This window comes from Ricinus communis, chromosome 5, assembly GCF_019578655.1.
Source record: "Ricinus communis isolate WT05 ecotype wild-type chromosome 5, ASM1957865v1, whole genome shotgun sequence".
NCBI classification, from domain to species: Eukaryota; Viridiplantae; Streptophyta; class Magnoliopsida; order Malpighiales; family Euphorbiaceae; genus Ricinus; species Ricinus communis.
This window is the reverse complement of record NC_063260.1, coordinates 8,314,267-8,335,701: the sequence shown is the minus strand read 5'-3', so window position 1 is coordinate 8,335,701 and position 21,435 is coordinate 8,314,267. Positions and strand designations below refer to the sequence as shown.

The window sequence follows — 21,435 nt, the reverse complement described above, 5'->3', positions numbered from 1 at the left end:
CAAGGCATTTTTTGCTTGCTTTGATTAAATTTTACTATATTATCAAGGTTTAATGTGTTAGTTCAATTTCTGCCTTCCTTCTTTTGTTGTTTTGTTTATGAGTACAAAAAAAATGCATGCTCCTTTTAGTCTCCTTGTCAAATTTAATGCAAGTAAGATCTCCATGTTCTCTTTCTTCTTTCCTTCTTTTATTTTTTTATTTTTTTAAAGGTTTTATGTTCTACAAAATCTGAAATAGTTATCACCTCACTCTCATTATAAAATCTAATTAATTTCTAGCAATTCTGATAGACGATATGGACAAAAAGATTTAATTTCGAAATTCGTTCAATTCTCACAAATACTTATCTTTCACTTTGTAATTGAAGATTATAAATATTAATTCAATCAATATCTTATTACCAAGAATTAGATGAACAACATTCCAATTTGGTTTAGGGCGAGAGTAATTTATAGTTGCAGTACATGTACATCTTGAACAAATATTATGGTGAAGTCATTATCAAAGAAGTTGTTCATTAAGTAAGGAAAACACAAGAACGTGATTTTGTTTTGCCCTAATTAATAGTTTGATAATGACTGAAGCTCGGATAAGAGAAGTTTTAGATGTGCGTTAAAATTAAAAGCATTATGGGTTTTCCCGCAGCTGAATATTTTGATGCAACTTGGAAAGCTTTAATCACCGACAAGAAAGTAACATAAATAGCAGAAAAGGACATAACATTATACATATGTTCTGATCTGCAATCTTAACATTTTTATGCAAGTTATCATTACGTAATTGTCTGCATAAAGATTGCAGGAACAGTAGATGCTTTTAAAATCAATGTCCTTCCATATACTTCCAACACCTACATTTCTCAAACCACTAATGATTGCTCTTTATATTTAGTTATTTTATTCTATATATATATATATATATATATAAAATAAATTAAAAAAATACTTATAGACGATAAAATATTATTTTAAAAATTTTACCACTGATATACACAGTAATATCAAAATTTTGAATTTAAAATTTTGATTAAATTACTTTCTTTATGAATAATATATATACTCTTGAATTATTTATTAATTTTTTAAATGTTTACTTAGGTTAATTGATCCAATTATAATATGAATATTAAATTGACGAAATTTTATGGGATTTCATCGTAATGTTGTGTTGTAATTGTAGTGCTAATTAGATTGTTGCAGTTAGGGCCGCTCTATATGCTCAGTCAAACAATATTCCTTGACTTGGTACATATTGGCAACGGTTTATTTAACTTCTCCATGAACTATAAGAATTTAGAGGGAAAAAAAGGATAAAAAAATAAAAAGAAGAGAAGAATGATTTTTCTACATTCACACGATCTTTAATTGATTCTTAAGGAAAAAGTACCCGTATATTAATAATTATATAACTTTGACCACTGGCTTTGTCCTTAGATAGACGAAAATAAACAACTATCCTTTTTGTTTTCTGTTCTCAACTTTTTCCATAAACTTGTTTGATCATTCAATTGTTTTATCAAATTCCACCCTTTTTTTTTTTTTTAATTTTATCCCATATAATACCATTTCATTAAGGACCCATAAAATCTCTGTGTATATATATGTGATTTGGTTCTAGAATTTAAACTCTAATTTGTATAGTGGAAAGCATATCTTTAACTTTATTTTTACGACTTAGATAATCCTTTAAATTTAGATGTATATTTTCTTTTTGTGAAGGAAGGTATAATCAATGTTTTAAAATTGGACCACAGTAATCATTTTAATAGGTCATTAGTTCGATTCAATTATTCAAAATAAATATACAGTTGAATTGGACTAAATTGATTAATTAAAAAAAACTAATTTAATCAGTGATAAGTTTAAATTATATGTAGATATTTAAGGATACTTTAGAGTTTTAATAATATACTTTTATATATAATGTGGTAAAAATATGTGTTTTTACCTCACTTTAGTTTTCTTGTCTAAATTCAGGAAATAATAGCTAAAAAGAAGAATTTGAGCCAAAAATGCATAAATGAGCTTTAAATAGATTGCGGCTGTAAGATGTTTGGAAATAAAACATGTGGGCTACCAATAGCGCGGGCCTAACCGAATTTATCAAGACCCGTGGAGGGAAAATTAATTAGTTATGATATAATTAATGGATAATTACTTTTTAAATTGTTTATTTTATTTAGGACAGTAAAATATAACTATAGTAGTTATGTGCTGAGAGAATAACTCTAAAAAGGGAATCTCTATAAGAAGTAGAGATTAATTAAACAAATGAGGTTTTTACTCATATTCTCTCTGCAGGAATTCCTAAAGTTGATCATCTTCTACATCTAGTTAGTTTTGTTGCATTATTTTTTCAAGAATCAAAAAAACTTTTTAAAAATGTGGAGAGTGAGGATCAATCTTCTTCATTTTTTGAAGGGCCTTTAGATTTTGAAGGAGTTTTAATTTTCTGTTTTTTATATCTTATGAATTTCTATTTAATTACAATGACCATTGGATTAAATATGTCAGACTAAGTTCTATAAGTATTTAGTTTGACTTTTTAATTATGTATGAACCTCATATATTATAATTTTAATGAATGATTTTTTTACCTTCATATATGTATTAGTTTCATTTATTATTATTGATTGACTATCATATCAATTTGGTAGTAATATTTGTTACTTAAATCTTTAAGTTAAAAGTATTAAAAACATAATCTTTACTTTAATCTATATTGGTAGAAGAAATCTAGGTTGCACCATTAGCTTGAGTGACTTAGGAAAAATGTATATTACCATTTCATTTATTAGATTTGGACTTAAGGGAAATAAAAGGATTGTTAAGTATAAGCTAGATTAAATATTATTTTATCATATAGTTTGCATTAATCATTCTAATTGTATATTTATTTTCTAATTATTTAATTTCTTTTATAAACCGTAAGATAATTTTCAAAATATTGACTTAACAGTTTTTAAATTTCTTTTTAATATTTTGTGTGATAGTTGGTTTTTATAATATATATTCTACAATTCCTTATGAAATCAACCTCGTATTGAACTTGTCCGTACTATCATTCGGTTCGTACACTTGCGAGTATTAATTTAGACAAATTAATCAGTTAGTTATAATTAGCCAGTCAATTTATTTATTTTCTAAAAATTGTTTGAAAAAATATTTTAAAAAATAAAAAATTAGATCATCTTATGCTTATCCATTATAATTTATGTTTAATAGAAAGATAATAGCTATTTTTAAAAAAATATAAAGTTTATGCTTATAATTTATTTCTTACAACTTATTTATTTTGTCATTTTACTTATATGTTTGGTACCAAAAAATTTGTAATCTTATTGGTTATGTACTGTACTTAGATTTATTTCTTCCATTATTTAAATTTTGTTAGATATGTTACTTTATTGATTAATAATTCTATGTTTGACACCTTAAACAAAATAATTTACTATTCGTTTTTATATTTATTAGTTTAATTATAATAAATAATGATTTTTATTAGATGGATTAGACTGATAATCCAACTGGTTCAACCAATTAAATGGGTGAATGACACCTTAATTAGTTGGCATGCGGGGCTGATTTTAGAAAGACGGGTATTAATCTTAACTTCTTTATAAAATCATTATTTCACTTTAGTTTTGGAACTCCGTTTTCTTTGGGCCGGAATTAGGAGGCGACGCCGTTTGTGGAGGACAGGTTCGTATGCGTCGAATATTGTCGGCAGGTAAATACCAACCACTGAATGAAGTGAGAGATTACGTGGCATCACAGCATTCAATCACGGTGTATTCCCGCGATTTATGCGTATGACTTTCACGTTTCTGTTGGCCCCCACCGAATCCCTACGTTCAGAGCTACACGTGAAATGCGGGCCCCACGTTCCCTCCTGTCTTATTGTTTTCCTTTCTGTAGTCAAATTTCTTCCCTCGTATTTTTACACTATTTTATAGGTACCCAGAAACAAATAATTCTAGTAAAAATAGCCCTATTGTGTTTTCAATTTCATATGGAATCTGCTATTTGAGAGCCATGTCTTTGGTATTTCTTTAATTATTTAATGAGACTATTTTTTCTTTTTTCAGAATGTTAGCAGTTAATTATTTTATTTTCATACGATTTTTAAGAGTGTATTCTTTTACATTGATATAATATATTTAAGAATCCCACTTTTATTACGGACTGAATTATGAGAATAAATAAGTATACTTGGAGATTACTAAAACCCCCTCTAATAAAAAAGGAGAGAGAGTAGTTTCAACTTTCAAATCAAAGGCTGTTACAGCATCAGCATCACATGTAGCTGGAAGCAAACACTTGCTAAAATTGAGGAAGCAGAATTGAATGCAGGAGCTACTTATGGGTCATTCTTCAGTGTTATATGACACTAGTGTCTTAGATATATTATTTTAAATTTTAACTATTTAATTATATTTTTTTTAAATAATTAATTAAAAATAATATTATAAGATATAATAAATAAATATCAATTTTAATTATTTATATCATTAAAATTTTATGTTTAGTTTTATTAATTTTTAGTATTCAACAATATTAACTATATACTAATAAATTTAAATCTATTGAATATTTTTTATTCATTACAATTTTTTACTATAAAAGTGATTTTTAATTTTTAACTCTTCACAATAGAAAAATAACAAAATAATGATTTCGTGATTGAATCCTAGACTTTAAGATTAAGTTTTTTTATTATAAGAAAATATAAAAAGTAAATATTCAATTTACTGAGTTTTTTTTTCTTTTAGTCCCTCTAAGGTTTTCTTGTCACATTATTTCTTTACAAATTATACATATTTATACTACTTTATTTTTATTTTTAGTATATTTTCTTATATGCTTTTGTTAATTTTTATGATTTCAATAATAAAACCGTATTTTATAAATTATTTCAAATCAGTTATTGATAATAAATTAATTAAATTTAAAAAAAAATACAGCCATGAATTTATAAAAAATAAAAAAAATAATTTATATTCGTATATTATATAAATTAATAGAAATGTACATAAAATTGAAATTATTGAAAAATTAACATTAAATTTTTTTAATCATATGTAATTAAGGATTAAATTGAGATTTTATTTTTTTATTATTGCTTAGAAACGACAATAAAATAAAAAGTAAACCTGCTAATAACCTTAAAGTAATTAAACTATATAATATTTAAAAATTAAATAAATCTTTATCATTAATCAAATTTAAACTTTTAATAATTTTAAATGATATTATATATAAATAGAATTTATCTTATATAAAGTTAAGATTTTAAAAATAAAAATATTTTTATTCTATTACTACTATAAGTAACAATATACGTGACACTGTTGTCATATGACATGTAATCAATAGCGTATGTACATATACCTAATAAGACAAAATCACATGTTTGACCCCTTTAATTTTTTACTCTTTCAGAATTGATCCCGATAACTTTATTTTATTACAACTGAGTTCTTTAACTCTTACTTTTATTAGATTGACAATCGTTAGGCATACATCGAACTACATCTCACGTGTGAGGAATTTCTAAGATGTCTAATACGGTTTGGTCTATGCCCAAAGTCTTTTGTTGACTTTTGACCAAAAAATAAGTTTATTGTTGACATCAAATTTGATATTTTTCAAAAAGTATGGATATGTTTGGATTGTTGTTCCGTAAATAAGTTTAATATTTTTTATAAACAGCTTTCAAATTTGTTTCTAAAAAAATGAATTTAACTATTATTTTATAAAACTAATTTTAAGATTTAAAAAACAAAATAAAATAAAAAAAAATTAAAGTTGGAAAAAAAATATTTTCAACTTCAATGTCGAACAATTCGTGTGTTACTTTGGGGAAAATCCAAAATAAAGGTTAATATGCAATGTGGTTGGTGAAAAAATAAAGTAAAAAAATGTGAATAGAAATGAATGATTTTCTTTATTGGTATTTGATTCATCAAAAATTATTCCAGAATCAAGATGTGATTATCTTATCAGTGGGAATCGCCCATTCCCCTTTTTTCTTAAGGAATGAAAAATTCATTGGCACATAAATCAAGTCAAATCCATTATAAATAGTCAAACAACTGAATATTATTTTATGTATAATTGTATATAATAATTATGAATTAAACAATATTATTTTTTAACTATAATTAAGTACTATTATCGTGTCAATAATAAATAAAATTAATTTTAAATTTTATATTCAACCAAACAGCATTTCCGTTCCCATTCTCATTCCCAACATCAACCTTGAACCAGTAAAATCTAAGCAACTCTTAAAAGTTAGTTTGTTTACATTTGTTTTGAAGTTGGACTTACAATTTGCAGGCTCCTATATTCATTATAAGAACAAGAATTTTAATCCTCAGAACCAAACTTATGGGCCGATGATTTATCGGGTGATAGTTGCCAAACAAGACTGGTTGGGCTAGACTATGCCCACAATCTTTTTGGTCCACAGGGATTTCCCAATTTAGGCCCAATGTTTGTAGTCCTCCGTATTCAAGGCCTTGAAGTTGAAGGAAAGGCGGCATATATTTACTGTAAACGATTGTGCACTTTTTAAAAATGGAATGTTTATGTAATTTTTATATATCATTGAAAATGACATAAATCAGTAAAATATTATTTTGGGTGTGATATTAAATAATTATGAACATACACTCGGGGTTAGGAGATTTCTGAAATAATTATATTATATAATTGATTGGATAAAATCCTATAGTTTGGGTTTCGTTTTAAATTAAAAATTAAAATTTAACAGAAAAAAATAATCAGTTTTTATTGTTTATTATGTAATTTAATTTTGCAAATTATAGATCAATTTTTGGGTTTAGCCTCTCAATATGGAGGTTATATTTATATTTATATTAAAATTTAAAATTCAATTAAATTATAGTCAGATTTTAAAACATTCAATTTAAATAATTAAGATTGATTTTAAACCGAAATGAGACATTGTACAAACACTTAAATGACTAAATATATATATATATATATATATATATATATATATTTAATTTTAGTTATTGACTATATAAATCATCATTAATTAATGATAATCTTATTAAGAAGGTAATAAAATTATATGTATTTCTCAATTTGAGTTAGATTTTGATAAATCATCTGGCATAATGATCTTTGGCAAGATGATTCTTAAAAATAAGTTATTGGATGATTCTAGTCCATATTATTTATAGGATGTTGGTCTTTTAGTCAAAGGTCAAATTTGTTCCTAAATTCTCGAAATTTACATCTCCTTGTCCAAGTATAATTAGGATAGATGAGTTGTCAATTGAGTAGACTGTTCGGATTTTCCACACATGTATATTTACTCGGTTATCACTTGTTCCCCTGAGTCTTTACCCGAGTATTTATATTTGGTCAAACTCTTGTCGCACTATCATTTATCTTTATTTGAGGAATACTAGGCAAGACAGACATTTCATTCAAAGTCATCATGTACTTGCTTCGTTTTACTCAGTATTTTGAATTTTGTTACCTCAGGTAAATCTAGGACTCACCATGAAACTCAAACATACTAAACCGTATTAATAAAATTTAAACTAAATAGAAGCAATCAATTTTAATTATTTATTAAATTTATCTCGATTTCTTTAGTAACGTTATAACTTCACATTGTTATCATCCATTTAACTAAAAAAATATAAGACCTAAATTCTTTTAAAATTTTAATAATTAAAATTTATTCTAGTACTAAATAAGTCAATTTATTAACTTATGATGATATAGTGCTAACATAACATTAATTATGTTTATAAAGTAATTTTTACTAGTAAGGAATCTTTTAATAAAATAACACTACATTATTTAGAAGGGTTAAATAAAATGTATTTATCAGTTGGACAATGAAATATTGCAAATATTCAGCTTGGTAGATTGGAACTATTAAATATATATTTATTTAATAATATAACTTTTTATTAGTTTGATGGATTTATATAATTATTGAATACAAGTATAATGTAATTATAGTGATTTTATTTTTTGTATGTTTTAAATTAATTTTAGTCCAATTGATTTATATTAAAAAATATTTTTAATTATTTAAAAATAGAAAATTTCTGAATCTCTATTGTCCTGTGCCAAGATTGAAACATTTCTTAGTCCCAAATCTCCATAACGAACTGTCTAAAAATAGAAAGATTGCTAGAATCTGACAACTTTTATACTGATCGACCATTATTAACATGTCTATAGTTAATAATGTGAATTTAGAACTTAACAACTTTTAATTTTAATATACAATCATTAAATCGCGATTAATAAGTTATTAATCCGATGATATCAATTTTATAATTAAATAATGATGTTTTGAGTTGTTAGTTTTAAATCTATATTATCAAACACGCAAAATATAATAATGATAGTTAATCAGAGTGAAGATAGTTAAATCCTTGCCAATTGAAACTTTTAAATGGTAAGATATTTTTTTATTATGATTTATAACCACATATCCCTTTTTTATCTGAAAAGAAACTATATACTTAAAGTTGTCAAATCATAAAACTACTACATACTTAAAGTTGTTAAATAATAAAACTAAAATATCTCATCCTAGTGCTTTTCAAAGACTATGTTTATAACTGGTATATGCCTCCTTAATACTACCTTAAAATACAAACCTCGACCGAAATCTGATGCTACTTTGTTGTGTAAGTTGCTAGAGGATGGATGGTTGCAAACTGTTTTCTCGCCAAAGCTTCTGGCGATCTCTTGCCCCTGAAAATGAGAGGTGAGCAGGTCATGAAGACCAGAACTACCTCTTATACGATATCTTCTTTCTGAACAAGTTTTAACCTATGTTTGAGTCCTTTTCTTATATTTATAGTAAAAGTATATTGCTAAAAGTAAGAAAAAAGTTAAAATAAATTACAAGAAAATAGAGCTACTAGGTTATCAAATCAAGTGCTCAATTTGTTAAAAGGGTTGAATTGGGTTTGATATATTACATTGTTGTCCTTTCTATCGTTGTGGTCCTTGGTAGTAAATTTTAACTCTTTGCTTTCTACTTATTTCTCTTTTCTAATAGTTTTTTTTTTTGGTCATAATAAATAATTAAATCATATTTTCATTTTATTTATATGAATAGATATGAGTTTATAGATTTTAATAGTAAAATTCTTTATATTTTTTTAGCAGTAAATTTAAAAAGTTAGATAAGAAATTAAAAATATATAAATAAGATTTTATGACTGCTAAGACCTTAATATTTTGAGGTAAATCAAGACTTTTGACAATGAAAATGAATTTGATGAAAAAGAATTTAAGATGTTATGTCAGATTTATTTTTATTAATTATTTATTAATTTTATTAATGAAATATTATAAGTCTTTTGTTTTGTCTTTCTTGAATGAAATCTGTCTTTGTTTATAAAAATTTGTTTGTCTTTCTTCATGGATGTTAGGAAAATTTTGAATATAATATTCAAAAGTTAAACAATAATGAAATTGATACGTGGCACAAAATATCCATTAAGTGAGTGGAATTTATTTTTTACTGATGCACTAAATGCGATCATAGTTAATATATGTAATTCTTTTATTGAAAAAAAAGTTTATCTCAATAATAAAATTGATATATATTTTTCAAATATAATTAAGTTGTAATTATTAAATTAATGAAAAGACTCTCTTTCATTTTGAAAAAGAGAACTAATTCATTATAATAAAGTGAAAGGAAATTTCATTATATTTATTAAAATATAAAGGAGACTAGTATCATATTTCAAACCACCACAGGGAAATAGTATTTATCCGTGGTTAAAAAGGAAAAGGGAAAACAAGTGTAACGGGGAATTCAGAATGCACAAGTGAAAATTCTGCTGAAATCTGTCATATCATGGCACTGACTTTCCTTGAGAACATGGTTTACCATTTCGACTCTTCTTCAGGTTGCAGCTAACCTTTTAGTTTTAGCACTCCAGAATTTCATAAAACCAGCTAACCCCTATTATCAAAAAATTGAGCTAACATGTACAAAGTTTGTGTAATCAATGAGCATATATTGATTCACTGTTTTCACTTGATTCATGACTTCTCCATTCAATCAGATTGATTTCACTCGACATCCAGACTCAGTCGGTTTTTGCTGACAGAAATTGTAGATAGAGTTGTGGAATGGATGCATTTCTGTGGCTATGCTTTTTTTCTTTAGATAAAAGTTTAAAAAACTACAGTGTGATTTGATATTTTTACGATTGAAGGGTATAAATATTTTTTATATTAAATAAGTAATATGTGTTTTAGCTTTTTAGCATCTTTTAGATACATTCGGTATTTCTCTTATCTTTAAATTATAAATGAAAAAATAAAAAATAAATATTTTTAAGTAATTTAGTATTCGATCATATTTTTGTAACCATAACAAATTGTTAAAATATTCATTTCTTTAACTTAATCAAATTTAAGAAGTAATTTTTTAAATAAAATTTTAATATATTTATAAATCCTATAATATATTATTAGGTATCATATTCTTTATAAAGTCATAATTTAATAATAATTCATATTAAATATATATAAAATTATATAAAAAATAATAAAAATATAAATATGTACCAAAACTAAAGTACATTGTGATTTTATAAACCGCACGGTGATTTTTTGAAATTTACATTTTTTTCTTGTGTGCCAAATTTGCTTACCATCTTCATTGCTTCTTATGTAAACTCATGCAATATTGTTTTTGGTTAATACAATTTTCACATTCCAGGTTCAAACAAAAATCAATTTAATTTATTCTAAAAAATAAAATCAATTTAATTTGGTTAAAAACGCAAAAAAATAAATAAATATATATATATATATATATATATATATATATATATAGAAGAAGAAAAACATTACCATACAGGAGATCTATATATTGACCAAGAAAAGGTTCAGTTTCATTCTGTTAATGATATAGTTTGACCTGAACAGTTCATTCATATTTAAAATTTTAATAATAATTTAAATACTTAAAATTGAAATGACCAAAAAGTGAAACAATAGGACATAAAATGACTCAAGATCTAAAATAATCAAAGAGTTGTGTTAACATAGACTAATCAGTCTGAATTTGAAATAGTAAAAAAATAAAAAATTAATTTGTATTTGAAATTGACATGAAACAAAGTTAAACACTACTGTATTTAAAATTTAAAATGATCTGACATAATTTGATTCAAAATTTAGAATGACTAAAAATATAATTAATTATTTTAATTATATCATTTTTGTGACATTTAAGTATAATATATATAAGCAATAATTATACTTATTTTTTAATTTATTTTACTTTTAGTTAAAACTTTAAGAAATATATTTATTAACTTTGTCTCTATATTTCTAATCTCTTAAAATTATTACCTTATAGAATTATTAATCATTAAATAAATAATTAGTTTGAATTAATATATATAACACAGAAATAAAACTGTTAATAAGTAATCAAAGAAAATAATTTAAGTTTAAAAACATATTTTTGCATTTATTATCTTGCAATTTGATTTAATTCTACCTTTATTTCTTTTTTTGAAAAAGGAAAAATTCTAAAATTTTTATATCGTATTTATGAGAAAAAAGTTTGAAATAAAAAATAAAATTATATTTTAATAACTTTAAGGTGGTTTCTTTAATAAATTCAAAAAAATTAATTAATAATAATAAGTCAATATATAGAGGAAGTAAAGAAAATTAAAAATAAAGGCAATGGAAAAACATAAATTTAAGAAACTAACTCATTATATATGTTTTTGGGTGTAACCTATTTTGATAAAAAATGTGATAGTTGTATAATTTATTTTATTTACATGTTCATTGATCCTTTACGATGGATACAAATTAAAAAATACACAAAAAGAATTCATTGGTGAAAAACTAATATAACATCTATCTATTCTTACTGTATCAATGATTCGATATAACTTAAACCAATGGGTTTGATTTAATAAATTCGATTAGTTTATAAATTAATATATGGTAGAAACCTTAAAAGTTTTAAACTATGTCTCACTGCCATGTTAAATAAATATTTACATAAACAATGATGTTTTAAGTAACTTGTAATATAAAGCTTATCTAATAAATATTTATTAGCAAATTAATTTAAATTAGAAGTGTATTTGAATTTATTCAATTATTAATAAAAACTAATACTTAATCAATGAATATTTTTGATCAATTAACATAATCTTAATGGATTCATAAGATTCATAAGATGAATATTTTTCAAATTCGAATGATCCAACCTCAAAATTACCTGAACCAAAATAATCCAAATCTCAAAATGAACTTATTCAAACCTGATGGAGTCACTTGTTTGCCATCTTTACTCCTTTATACCTTTTTAACAAAAAGAAATGTGACTCAGAAAAAGAGAAAATTATGATACTTGCCCCTTTTTGTAATTATTTCTTTCATATTTTTACTTATTTATGCTTTTTTCTTTTTTCTTCTTTATTATTCTTTCTCATAAAAAGTAAAATAAAATACTGTCACCTGTCAGACTCATCTATTTCATTTTATTTTTATTTTTTTATCTTTTTTTTTTTTCGTTGCTTCAACTAAAACATAGAATGTCTTTTTCCATCACTATCTTTTCCCCTCTTTCTTGTTTATGCAAAAGAACGTGTGCCTCTTCACCTTCTTCTTTTTTTCGTTGTTCTTGTTTTTTTGAAGTCTTTTAATTTCTAGGCTATACGTACCATTCCATTATGAGTTTTTATGTCAAATATTTATACTTTTTTAAGGTTCATTTTGTTGTTTATTTTAAAAAATTTCATTAATATTTATTTATTTTAAAATTTATTAATTGAATGATTTATTAATGTTTGACTGATTTTTAAATTGATATGTTGACTTCAACCACAAAAATACTCTTAGTTATAGTGTGTTAATGATGGAAAAAACTGAGAGAGAGAGAAAAGAACAAAAAAAGTGTTAAAAGAACAATACTACTTTTAGGATAATTAGATTAAAACATCATCACACTAATATATAATTTTATTACCTGATGATGTACCTTTTTAGTGTATAAGTATACTGTTTTATCTTGAAGATACAAATTGAGTTTACAAGATCGATTCATTTTGGCAACACTTTTACCATAAAAAGAATCTTTTGTGATTATATGTTTGTTTTTAATAAAGAGAGTTACATTTTTACAATAAATAACAATCATTATGGAGTTATAATATTAGCACATCAAAAGACACCTAATATATAAATCAAATTCATAATTAGCTACAAATATTACATTTTTCTCTTCTTCTATTTTACCAATTGAAGTACCGAAAGTCTTATCGGACGTACAAGAATTCAAGGATTTATATGTTAAATACCATATAAGGGAAATTGCATTATATTAACCAAAGCAAGTACAATTAAAGGGAAGAGTGACCATTTCACCCTCCGTCATCCTCCCATCAGTGACCATCTTGGCTAATCTATCAGCCACAGAATTCCCTTCCCTAAGGATGGAACAAAATCTAGAACAATGAAAGTAATATTTAAGCATATTAATCTGAGACAAAATTCCCCTAATATCAATAGGGTCACTCTCATCATCGTTGTCAACATTGTGGATCAGTACACTACTATCTGATTCCAACAAAACCACTTTTAGATTCCAACGCTTTGCCAATTTGACTGCTTTTAATAAGGCTTCACCCTCAACTGTTACAACTGGTCTGGCCCTGATTTTGCTAACATAAACTTTGCAAAAAGCTCTTTTTCAGTCTCCGCAGATCACAATAATGCCTATTGCCTTTGTTACTGGATTGAAGGGGGCATTTGTGTTAATTTTAAGGACACCCTTTCGGGGAGGTTCCATTTGGCTTTATTCCCTCTTCTGTTCTCTTTCTCAGACACCTTATCTCTCCTTACTGTTTGCTGGAATTCAGCACAAGCTCTGGATGCATTTCTAGTTGTTGCCAATGGGCATTGGTCTTCATTCTTAAACAGGGAGCATTCCTCCTTTTCCAAACGTGCCTGCAAAGAAATGCCATTCGCTGCATAAAACCAGGAGCCCGCAAGTCTTCCTTCCTAGCCATCTCCTTCTACCAATCTAAGAAAGAAACAAAATGGTCAAAATCAGGCTTGTAGCCCAGATCAGATGCGAACCAGAACATTGTTGTATATGGGCATAACATTAAGGCATGTGGGAGTGACTCCTCTGCGTTAGCACAGATGCCGCACATCTTCTCTGTGGTAATGTTCCTATACGCGAGGGTTAAGGATGTGGCCAAGGACCCTGTAAGAGCTCTCCGGATAAAGTTTGAGACTTTAGATTCCATAAGTGTTTCCAGGCACTGACAGGAATCCTGGATATCCTGTGGGCAGGGAGTCACTCTAGCTTCTTCACATGGATGTAATGATAAATCTTTCTCACCTTAAATTTTTCGTCACTACTCCAATTCCAAATTCATTCATCAAGGTCAGTCGGGGTGCCTAGGGTCATAGAGAGGATTGCCTTCGCATCATGGGCATTAAACAAGCTTCTAATAACATATACTTTTCAGCTTTCATTTTAATCATTGAGTTCAGATACCATCACTGGGGCTTACTCCTAGTCTTATGGTGGAGACCTTAAAATTCGAGTTATCAGCCACCCAAGGGTCTGTCTAAATTAACTCCGACTACCAATTATTAACCAGCTTCCTAGCTCTTTCATATACAATATGTTTCACTCCCATTAGGCTCCTCCAAGCCTAGTGTAATATCCTGAATTTTAATTTTAATTGACTATTATTATTTTTAAGAGTATTTTAGTAATTTAATGTTTTTTCGGACTACTAAACATTTTGAAGTATGTGTAAACGTTTATTCATCGTTGATCATATTTGAATTATTATTTTTCTTAAATTACTTTATTTTATTGTATTGAATTTTATTTTATTTCTATTTTAGATTTCATTTTGATGTAAATTAATTTAATTTATAATTATTTCGAAGTTAAAATATATTTTTACTGATCTAATTATTGGAAGTTAATAATTTATTGTTTAATTAGACATAAAAGTACAAATTACCATTTTAACCTCAATTAATAAATTTTATGTATATATATATATAGAAAATAAGGTTAATATCGCCTCTTTTTCTTATAAGGAAGGACAAAACTGAAATTTGAAAGAAAGAAATAATTCAGCTTGGCCCTTCCTCCTACCTCACTCCTCTCTCGTCATACACCGTTGCCACCACATTCACCGGCAATCAGCCCCCTCTCACCATCTAACACTCATTTTAGGGTATCATTGTAATTATTATTAGCATTACTATAATTATTTATTTTATTTTTATTATTATCGAGATTTTTACCATCATATTTATCATTATTATTATTAATAATAGTACTGCATTTAATGTTTATGTCCGCTATATTCTATGCTATTTAATTCTAATACTCAATAAATTATTGAATAATATTAAGATTACTTGTGATTTATGCAAATTTTCACATTATTAATGTTATGATTGTATTATGACTCAAGAGAAAAGGTAATAGAATATGTCACTTGATGGGTTGCACCAGGACCGAGCGTAAATCCGTATAAATCATAAATAAGTAATAGAAAAATATTCTTGTGATGTGCTCTGGTCAAGCTTTGCTCTTTGGGCTTATGGAAATTTGATTGCCGGAGAAAAAATTTATGGTCGAGCATTGCTCTTTGGGCGCCGGGTATATTGAAAATTAAGAGATCATACTAGATTTAAAGACTTTGGTCAAACTTTGCTCTCTGCGCACCAATTTTATTGGAACAAGAGAGCTGAATGGTTAACAGGATTGGAGTTTAGGATTCTATTGAGGTACTCGTTCCATAAACGTTTAAATTGTATTTTTCTGAATCATGACATGATACGTATTTTAATATGATATAATATTTTATTCTGATTAAATAAATATTTTATTGAGATGTTTATATTTATTTTTGGATTATATAATTTTAACTCACTGTTGAAACTTACAGCCTCAAATTTTATCTTTCAGATGTCTGTTAAGTTTTCTGCAGTTCTTCTTCTTTGGCAGCCTGACTTTTTTCACCTTCGGGTTTAATATAACTAACTTTATTTATATATCTAATTATTAGAATTTTAGATTCTCCACAACAGTAATTCTAAAGTTTATTATTTTGTTTTGGCATGTTAAACCAACAGATGAGATATCACCTAATTGTGCTGATATACTTTTTTAAATATGTAGTATTCAGGTGGTTAAAAATTAGTAATGAAATACTGTTATAATGGATAAAATTATAATTCGATTGAGTTAGTGATTTGACAAGTTTACTACAAATTTTAGTAGTTTTATGTCTACCCATTCTTTAACGCTGATTACATGCCCACATATCAGATTGTGACAGCCAAAAATTTTCCTTCTATGAAGGTTCAAAGAAGTTGACATTAGGAAAGTATTTTGCTTTAACAAGTTTCCCCCACATTTATTCAAGATTGCTAATCAAATTCCAAGCTTGCGTGGTTAACAGCGCCTCATTAAAGGACTCAAGGTCCCTAGAGCCCAACCCACCATGAAGCTTCGATCTGCTAAGTTCTGCCCATTTAACATAATGAATCCCTTTGATCCTTCCCTCTGGCCCCACCAAAATCTAGCGGAAGTTGTACTCATTTCCTTACAGATTGTTAAAGGCACCTTGAAGCACCTCGCTATGTAGGACAGAATTGCTTGCAGGACTAATTTGATCAACACATCTTTTTCCCTATAACAGAGGTGCTTTGCTCTCCAAGCCTGAGCCCCTCGGTTCACCTTATCCACAAGGAAACTAAATAGCTTGGTTTTCGATCTCCCCTAAAATGTTGGAATGCCCGGATAGCCTTCAGAATTTTTATGATTGAGAGGCCATTTTCCACCATTATAGCCTGTTTGATGACCTCAGGGGTACTAGGGCTAAAATAGATGCTGGATTTTTCCATATTTACCTTCTGTCTAGATGCTTCCTCATACTCCTTAACAATTTTGAACAATGTTTTGGCTTAGTTGACTGAGGCTTCTCCAAATAGCATTGTATCATCTGCAAAAAACATATGCGAGATGGGGCTAGCTCTCATGCATACTTTCAAGCCGTTGATAGCACCCAGTTTCTCATTCTCCATCAGGGCTAGAGATAGAGCATTTGATGCTAAGATGAAAAGGTAAGGGGACAGGGAGTCCCCCCTGCCTAAGACCCCTTGAGGGCTAGAAAGGAAGTGTAAGAGAGCCATTAATCTTGAATTTGGTACGTTACCGTTCTAATGCATTGCGATATTAACCGGATGATGTGGTCACTAAATCCCATCCTCCTAAGAACCTCTTCCAGGAAACCCCATTCCAATCTGTCATAGGCCTTCAACATGTCTAGCTTTATTGCCATTTGATATTTCCTCTTTGACTGATTGGCTTTAATAGAATGTAACACTTCATGGGATGCAAGGATATTGGCAGGAATACCCCTCCCAAGGATGAATGCATTTTGGTATGCAGAGATAAGATTATTAAACCAAGGTTTCAATCTATTGACAATAATTTTTGCAATCACCTTATAACAGACATTACATAATGCAATAGGTCTAAATTGAGAGACTTTAGATGCGGAGGTATCTTGGGATTCAACGCGATGACTGTTCTGTTAAATACCATATTAGTACTCCAGTGATTAATTGGTTTTATCTTTTATGATCAGTATGTAAATCATACGAGCGTGCTAAATTATTATTTTTATAAAATTTATGGATCATAGTATAGAAATTAAATAAAACCTAGTCAAAGGAAGTAATAGGAACTAGGGGAGCCCCACTATTCTGACACAAGATAAAGGGCTTTGGAATTGGACTAGACTGGTCTCAAACATCACAAATGACGTTGATATGATGTTCACACGTGTGTATTCAATTTTGTACTTGACAAAACGGACAATGGGGTCAATTTGGCCCCTGAACATGGCTCAAGAAATCAGAAAAGAGAAAAAAAAAATCGCAACTTAATAATTTTTTATTCAATTATACCCAATGAAATAAAATATTTTACTTTTCTTTTTTCAACTTTGGTCTCTTTACTTGGTAAAAAAAAAACAAACAAAAAAACTTTAGTCTAAGTCTCTTTACCTACAAATACAATCTAAGCTTCCTCATAGTCTTTTCATTTCTTTTCTTCATCTCTAGTTTATAAATCCTTTGAAAAATAATAATATTCTTTATTGCTAATGATGTTCCCGTTGTCAGTTATTGCATTCCTTGAGTAACATAGAATTGGTTGTCACTCTGGGCTCAGGCTATCAAATTATGATTAAATGCTATTATTAGTGTAAAACACAAAGAAACTAAAAAATTAAAGAGAGAAAATAATTTCTTGGATGGGCCTTATGGAAGGTTTACAGATTTAGAAAAATGTGCTTGTTTGATAAATAAATGCCTCTTTGGTTTGTTCCTTTGCTGTTTTTGCTCTGTATTCTCAGATCTTGAGTGGGAAAGGGTAAATTGAGTTTTAATTTGTGCTTACCACTTTGTGACTAAGAAAAAGCCGAAATTTTATTTTATTTCAAGCTCTTGTTTGGGTATGAAATTTAGGGGAAAAGGAGACAGAAAAACTGAGAATTTTTTTATTATTCTTAGAAAATAGGAATAAAAAAATAATATAATATAGTTTCACTCATTGGTAAAAATGGACATGTAATTTAATTTGTGATAAAAGACTACTCTATAGTCTATTCCATTAATAAATTATTATCCAGCATGCTAACCACCTTTGTTAGTTCTAATGTAATTTCATGTTTTTATAATTTTATATTTCGTAATTTTTTTATATAATACTTTTATCTCTTGTGTTTTTTTAATAATATTTTAGCATCAAATCAATTGATATCATTAATATTTTATAAGATATTTTTCAAACTAGATTTGATTTTAACACAAAACTTACTTTTAAGTAATTTGATACTTGATTAATTATTTTGGACTTAAAATCAATAATAATAACAAATATTTTTATAATCTATAGTTAATTTAAAAGGGATTTTCAAATTAATTTTAAGTATATGTATAAATATTTTTAGGCATATAACTATGTGGTCTCAAAGTGATCGCTATTAGAGACCACATAGCAACCACTTGAAAATAAAAATATTTATATATATATAAACTGTATAGAGACCACTTAACGTCCACAATTTTAGAGACCATAAAATATGGTTTTTAAGTGGTCGTTATTAGCACGCTTAAAATTAACGAGAGATTTAGCAATTACTTAGAAAACCACGTATATGTGGTCGCTAAATCACCACCAATTTATAGTAGGATTGTAGCTCCTACTTAGAGACCACATAATTATGGTCGCTAACTATTTAAAATTTAAGAGACAATATTTTAATGTGGTTTCTAACTTAATATAAATATTGAATTATTAATATATATATATATTAATGTAAAAACTATATTTTTGTTAATATATATTTTTAATATATAAATATAAATAATTTATTATATGACATTTAATACAATATAATATTTAATAATATATAAATAGTAACTGTTAGTATAATTAATGTATAGTATATAATTAAAAAATTAAAAAAATAAAACTGTATAATTTTCTTTGAAATTATTATTTTTATAAAAATTAAAATAATGTAAAACTATAAAAACTATGTAGTATTGATCTAGTAAAAGCTAAAACTAAAATAAATAATACACATTACACAAACTCTAAATATCTCTTTCTCTCGAGCCTTCATTGTCCTCTAACCTCACGCCGTCCTCTTCTTCAACCTAAGCCTCTGCTTCTTTCTTCTTTTTTAAGCTCACTATATGTCCCAGATAGGGACCAATTATTGATAAGACTGTTTTAGATATGTATCAACATTCCATCTTCGTATTCTTCTTCTTTCTTTAGTTCTTCATCATCTCTCTCAAGCCCTCAACGATTTGCATTCAAGCACATAATGGATTTGCTCATAGTTTTCTTTTCTTTCAGGGACTTAAGCAGGAGGTGGAACAGTGTCGCTCATTTAAGCAAAAAGTGGTACAACTTGTTAATTTCTTTTCTATTTGTTCAAGTATCTTTTGCAGTTCACTTTAGGTTCTGTCTTTCTGGAAACTGGATAATAAATGAAAATTAAAAAAATATGTGTACCTCTTTTTAACTCATTTCCCATGTGTTTTGGTTAAAATGGTATATGAGTCTTTTAGTTGGAAAAGCAAAAGAAAAGTTAACGTGTTCAATGTTTTTACGCTTCTTATTAATGTTCACTACTTTAAAAATACATATTTGACAAAGTTATTCTTGCAGTGTATATTCTCAATTACTTTTCATTTTCTCCAAAGGTTTGCTGTATAACATGTAGTTTAGATTATATGGACATGTTCTACGGAATAGAACAAAAGGAGATTGAGTGAGAGTTGTGCAGACATATCAAATACAAAAGTGATTTTGGATTTTGAAGCTCTTGCTTTAATGCCTTAGTGTTTAATTTTAGTTCGAACGGCTTTCTTTTTTAGTTTAGTTCTGTTAGTTTTTATTTCTTTAGAGACATTGTGCATATTGAATTCTCTACTATTCTAATGGGAACATAGGGTTTCAATGCTCTGCTATTTTTCTTACCAGTATAGAACTATATTTTAGAAAGTGTAGTTTAGAGTTCTATTTATTGTCAAGAATGAACAACCGACTTATTCTTCATTGTCATTATTCTGCACTAAAAGATCAGAACATCTGTAGTAGCATTAAAATGTCTGAGTTACATATGTGGATTTAATCTTTACTTGCATAACCTTCAGCCGGTCTATTTGCATGCTGCAAGTGGCATTACTGATATTGCAATTTATATGACTTCATTATTTTATCAAGAAATATGAATTCATTACTTTGAAGATGATAGTTATAGTTTGATTATAGGAAAAAAACCATATGGAATCAATTAATTTTCTTAGACCCAAGATTTCATTCTTGAGTTCAAACTTGATGTAGCAATTTAATGATTCATTTTTTGTCTCTTTGTCCTAATTAAACTCTAAAAAAACGGTTTAATCTCTAATTTTGTATGTAACTGATGGTCTTATATTAATGTTGCAGACTCCTATGGAGTATTTGTATAAGGCGACTCATAATAAAGGAGAATCTAATAGAAATTTCAAAGGAGGCAAAGATAAAATATCTTATGAAACAATGGAGTTCATCACATTATGTTATCTTGTAGTACTAATTTTTATTATTAGAATTTATTTTTATGTCATAGCTGTATATATATTTTTTCTTTTTATTTATGCAATCACAATGTACTTTGCTTTATTTCAATTAAAAATTGATGTTCTTTTTTTTCTATTATTATTTTTTGATTTGATAAATTTATAATTTTTCTTTTGAATTATTTATTATAATTTAATATATATTAAAAATAATCATCATAATATAACATTAATATAATAAAT

The 21,435-nt window shown here is 26.9% G+C and overlaps 1 protein-coding gene across 1 annotated transcript; it reads right to left on the bottom strand.

The window, feature by feature from the left end:
* Positions 1 to 13,384: 13,384 nt before the first annotated feature.
* On the bottom strand, positions 13,385 to 14,315 carry LOC8271734. Its single transcript, XM_015727012.2, has 3 exons — positions 14,100 to 14,315; positions 13,796 to 14,010; positions 13,385 to 13,715 (listed from the first exon to the last, which is right to left on the bottom strand). Exons 1-3 carry the CDS (start codon positions 14,313 to 14,315, stop codon positions 13,385 to 13,387), a joined length of 762 nt encoding a protein of 253 aa, XP_015582498.2.
* Between the last annotated feature and the right edge of the window lie 7,120 nt (positions 14,316 to 21,435).

Excerpts from the sequence above, each read along its gene's own strand:
- LOC8271734 (XM_015727012.2), bottom strand. The coding sequence starts at position 14,315 with ATGGAATCTAAAGTCTCAAACTTTATCCGGAGAGCTCTTACAGGGTCC. Across the intron at positions 14,011-14,099 it reads AGCCTGATTTTGACCATTTT|GCACGTTTGGAAAAGGAGGA; the intron begins GTTTCTTTCTTA and ends ATTTCTTTGCAG. Across the intron at positions 13,716-13,795 it reads CAAATGCCCCCTTCAATCCA|GGCCAGACCAGTTGTAACAG; the intron begins GTAACAAAGGCA and ends TAGCAAAATCAG.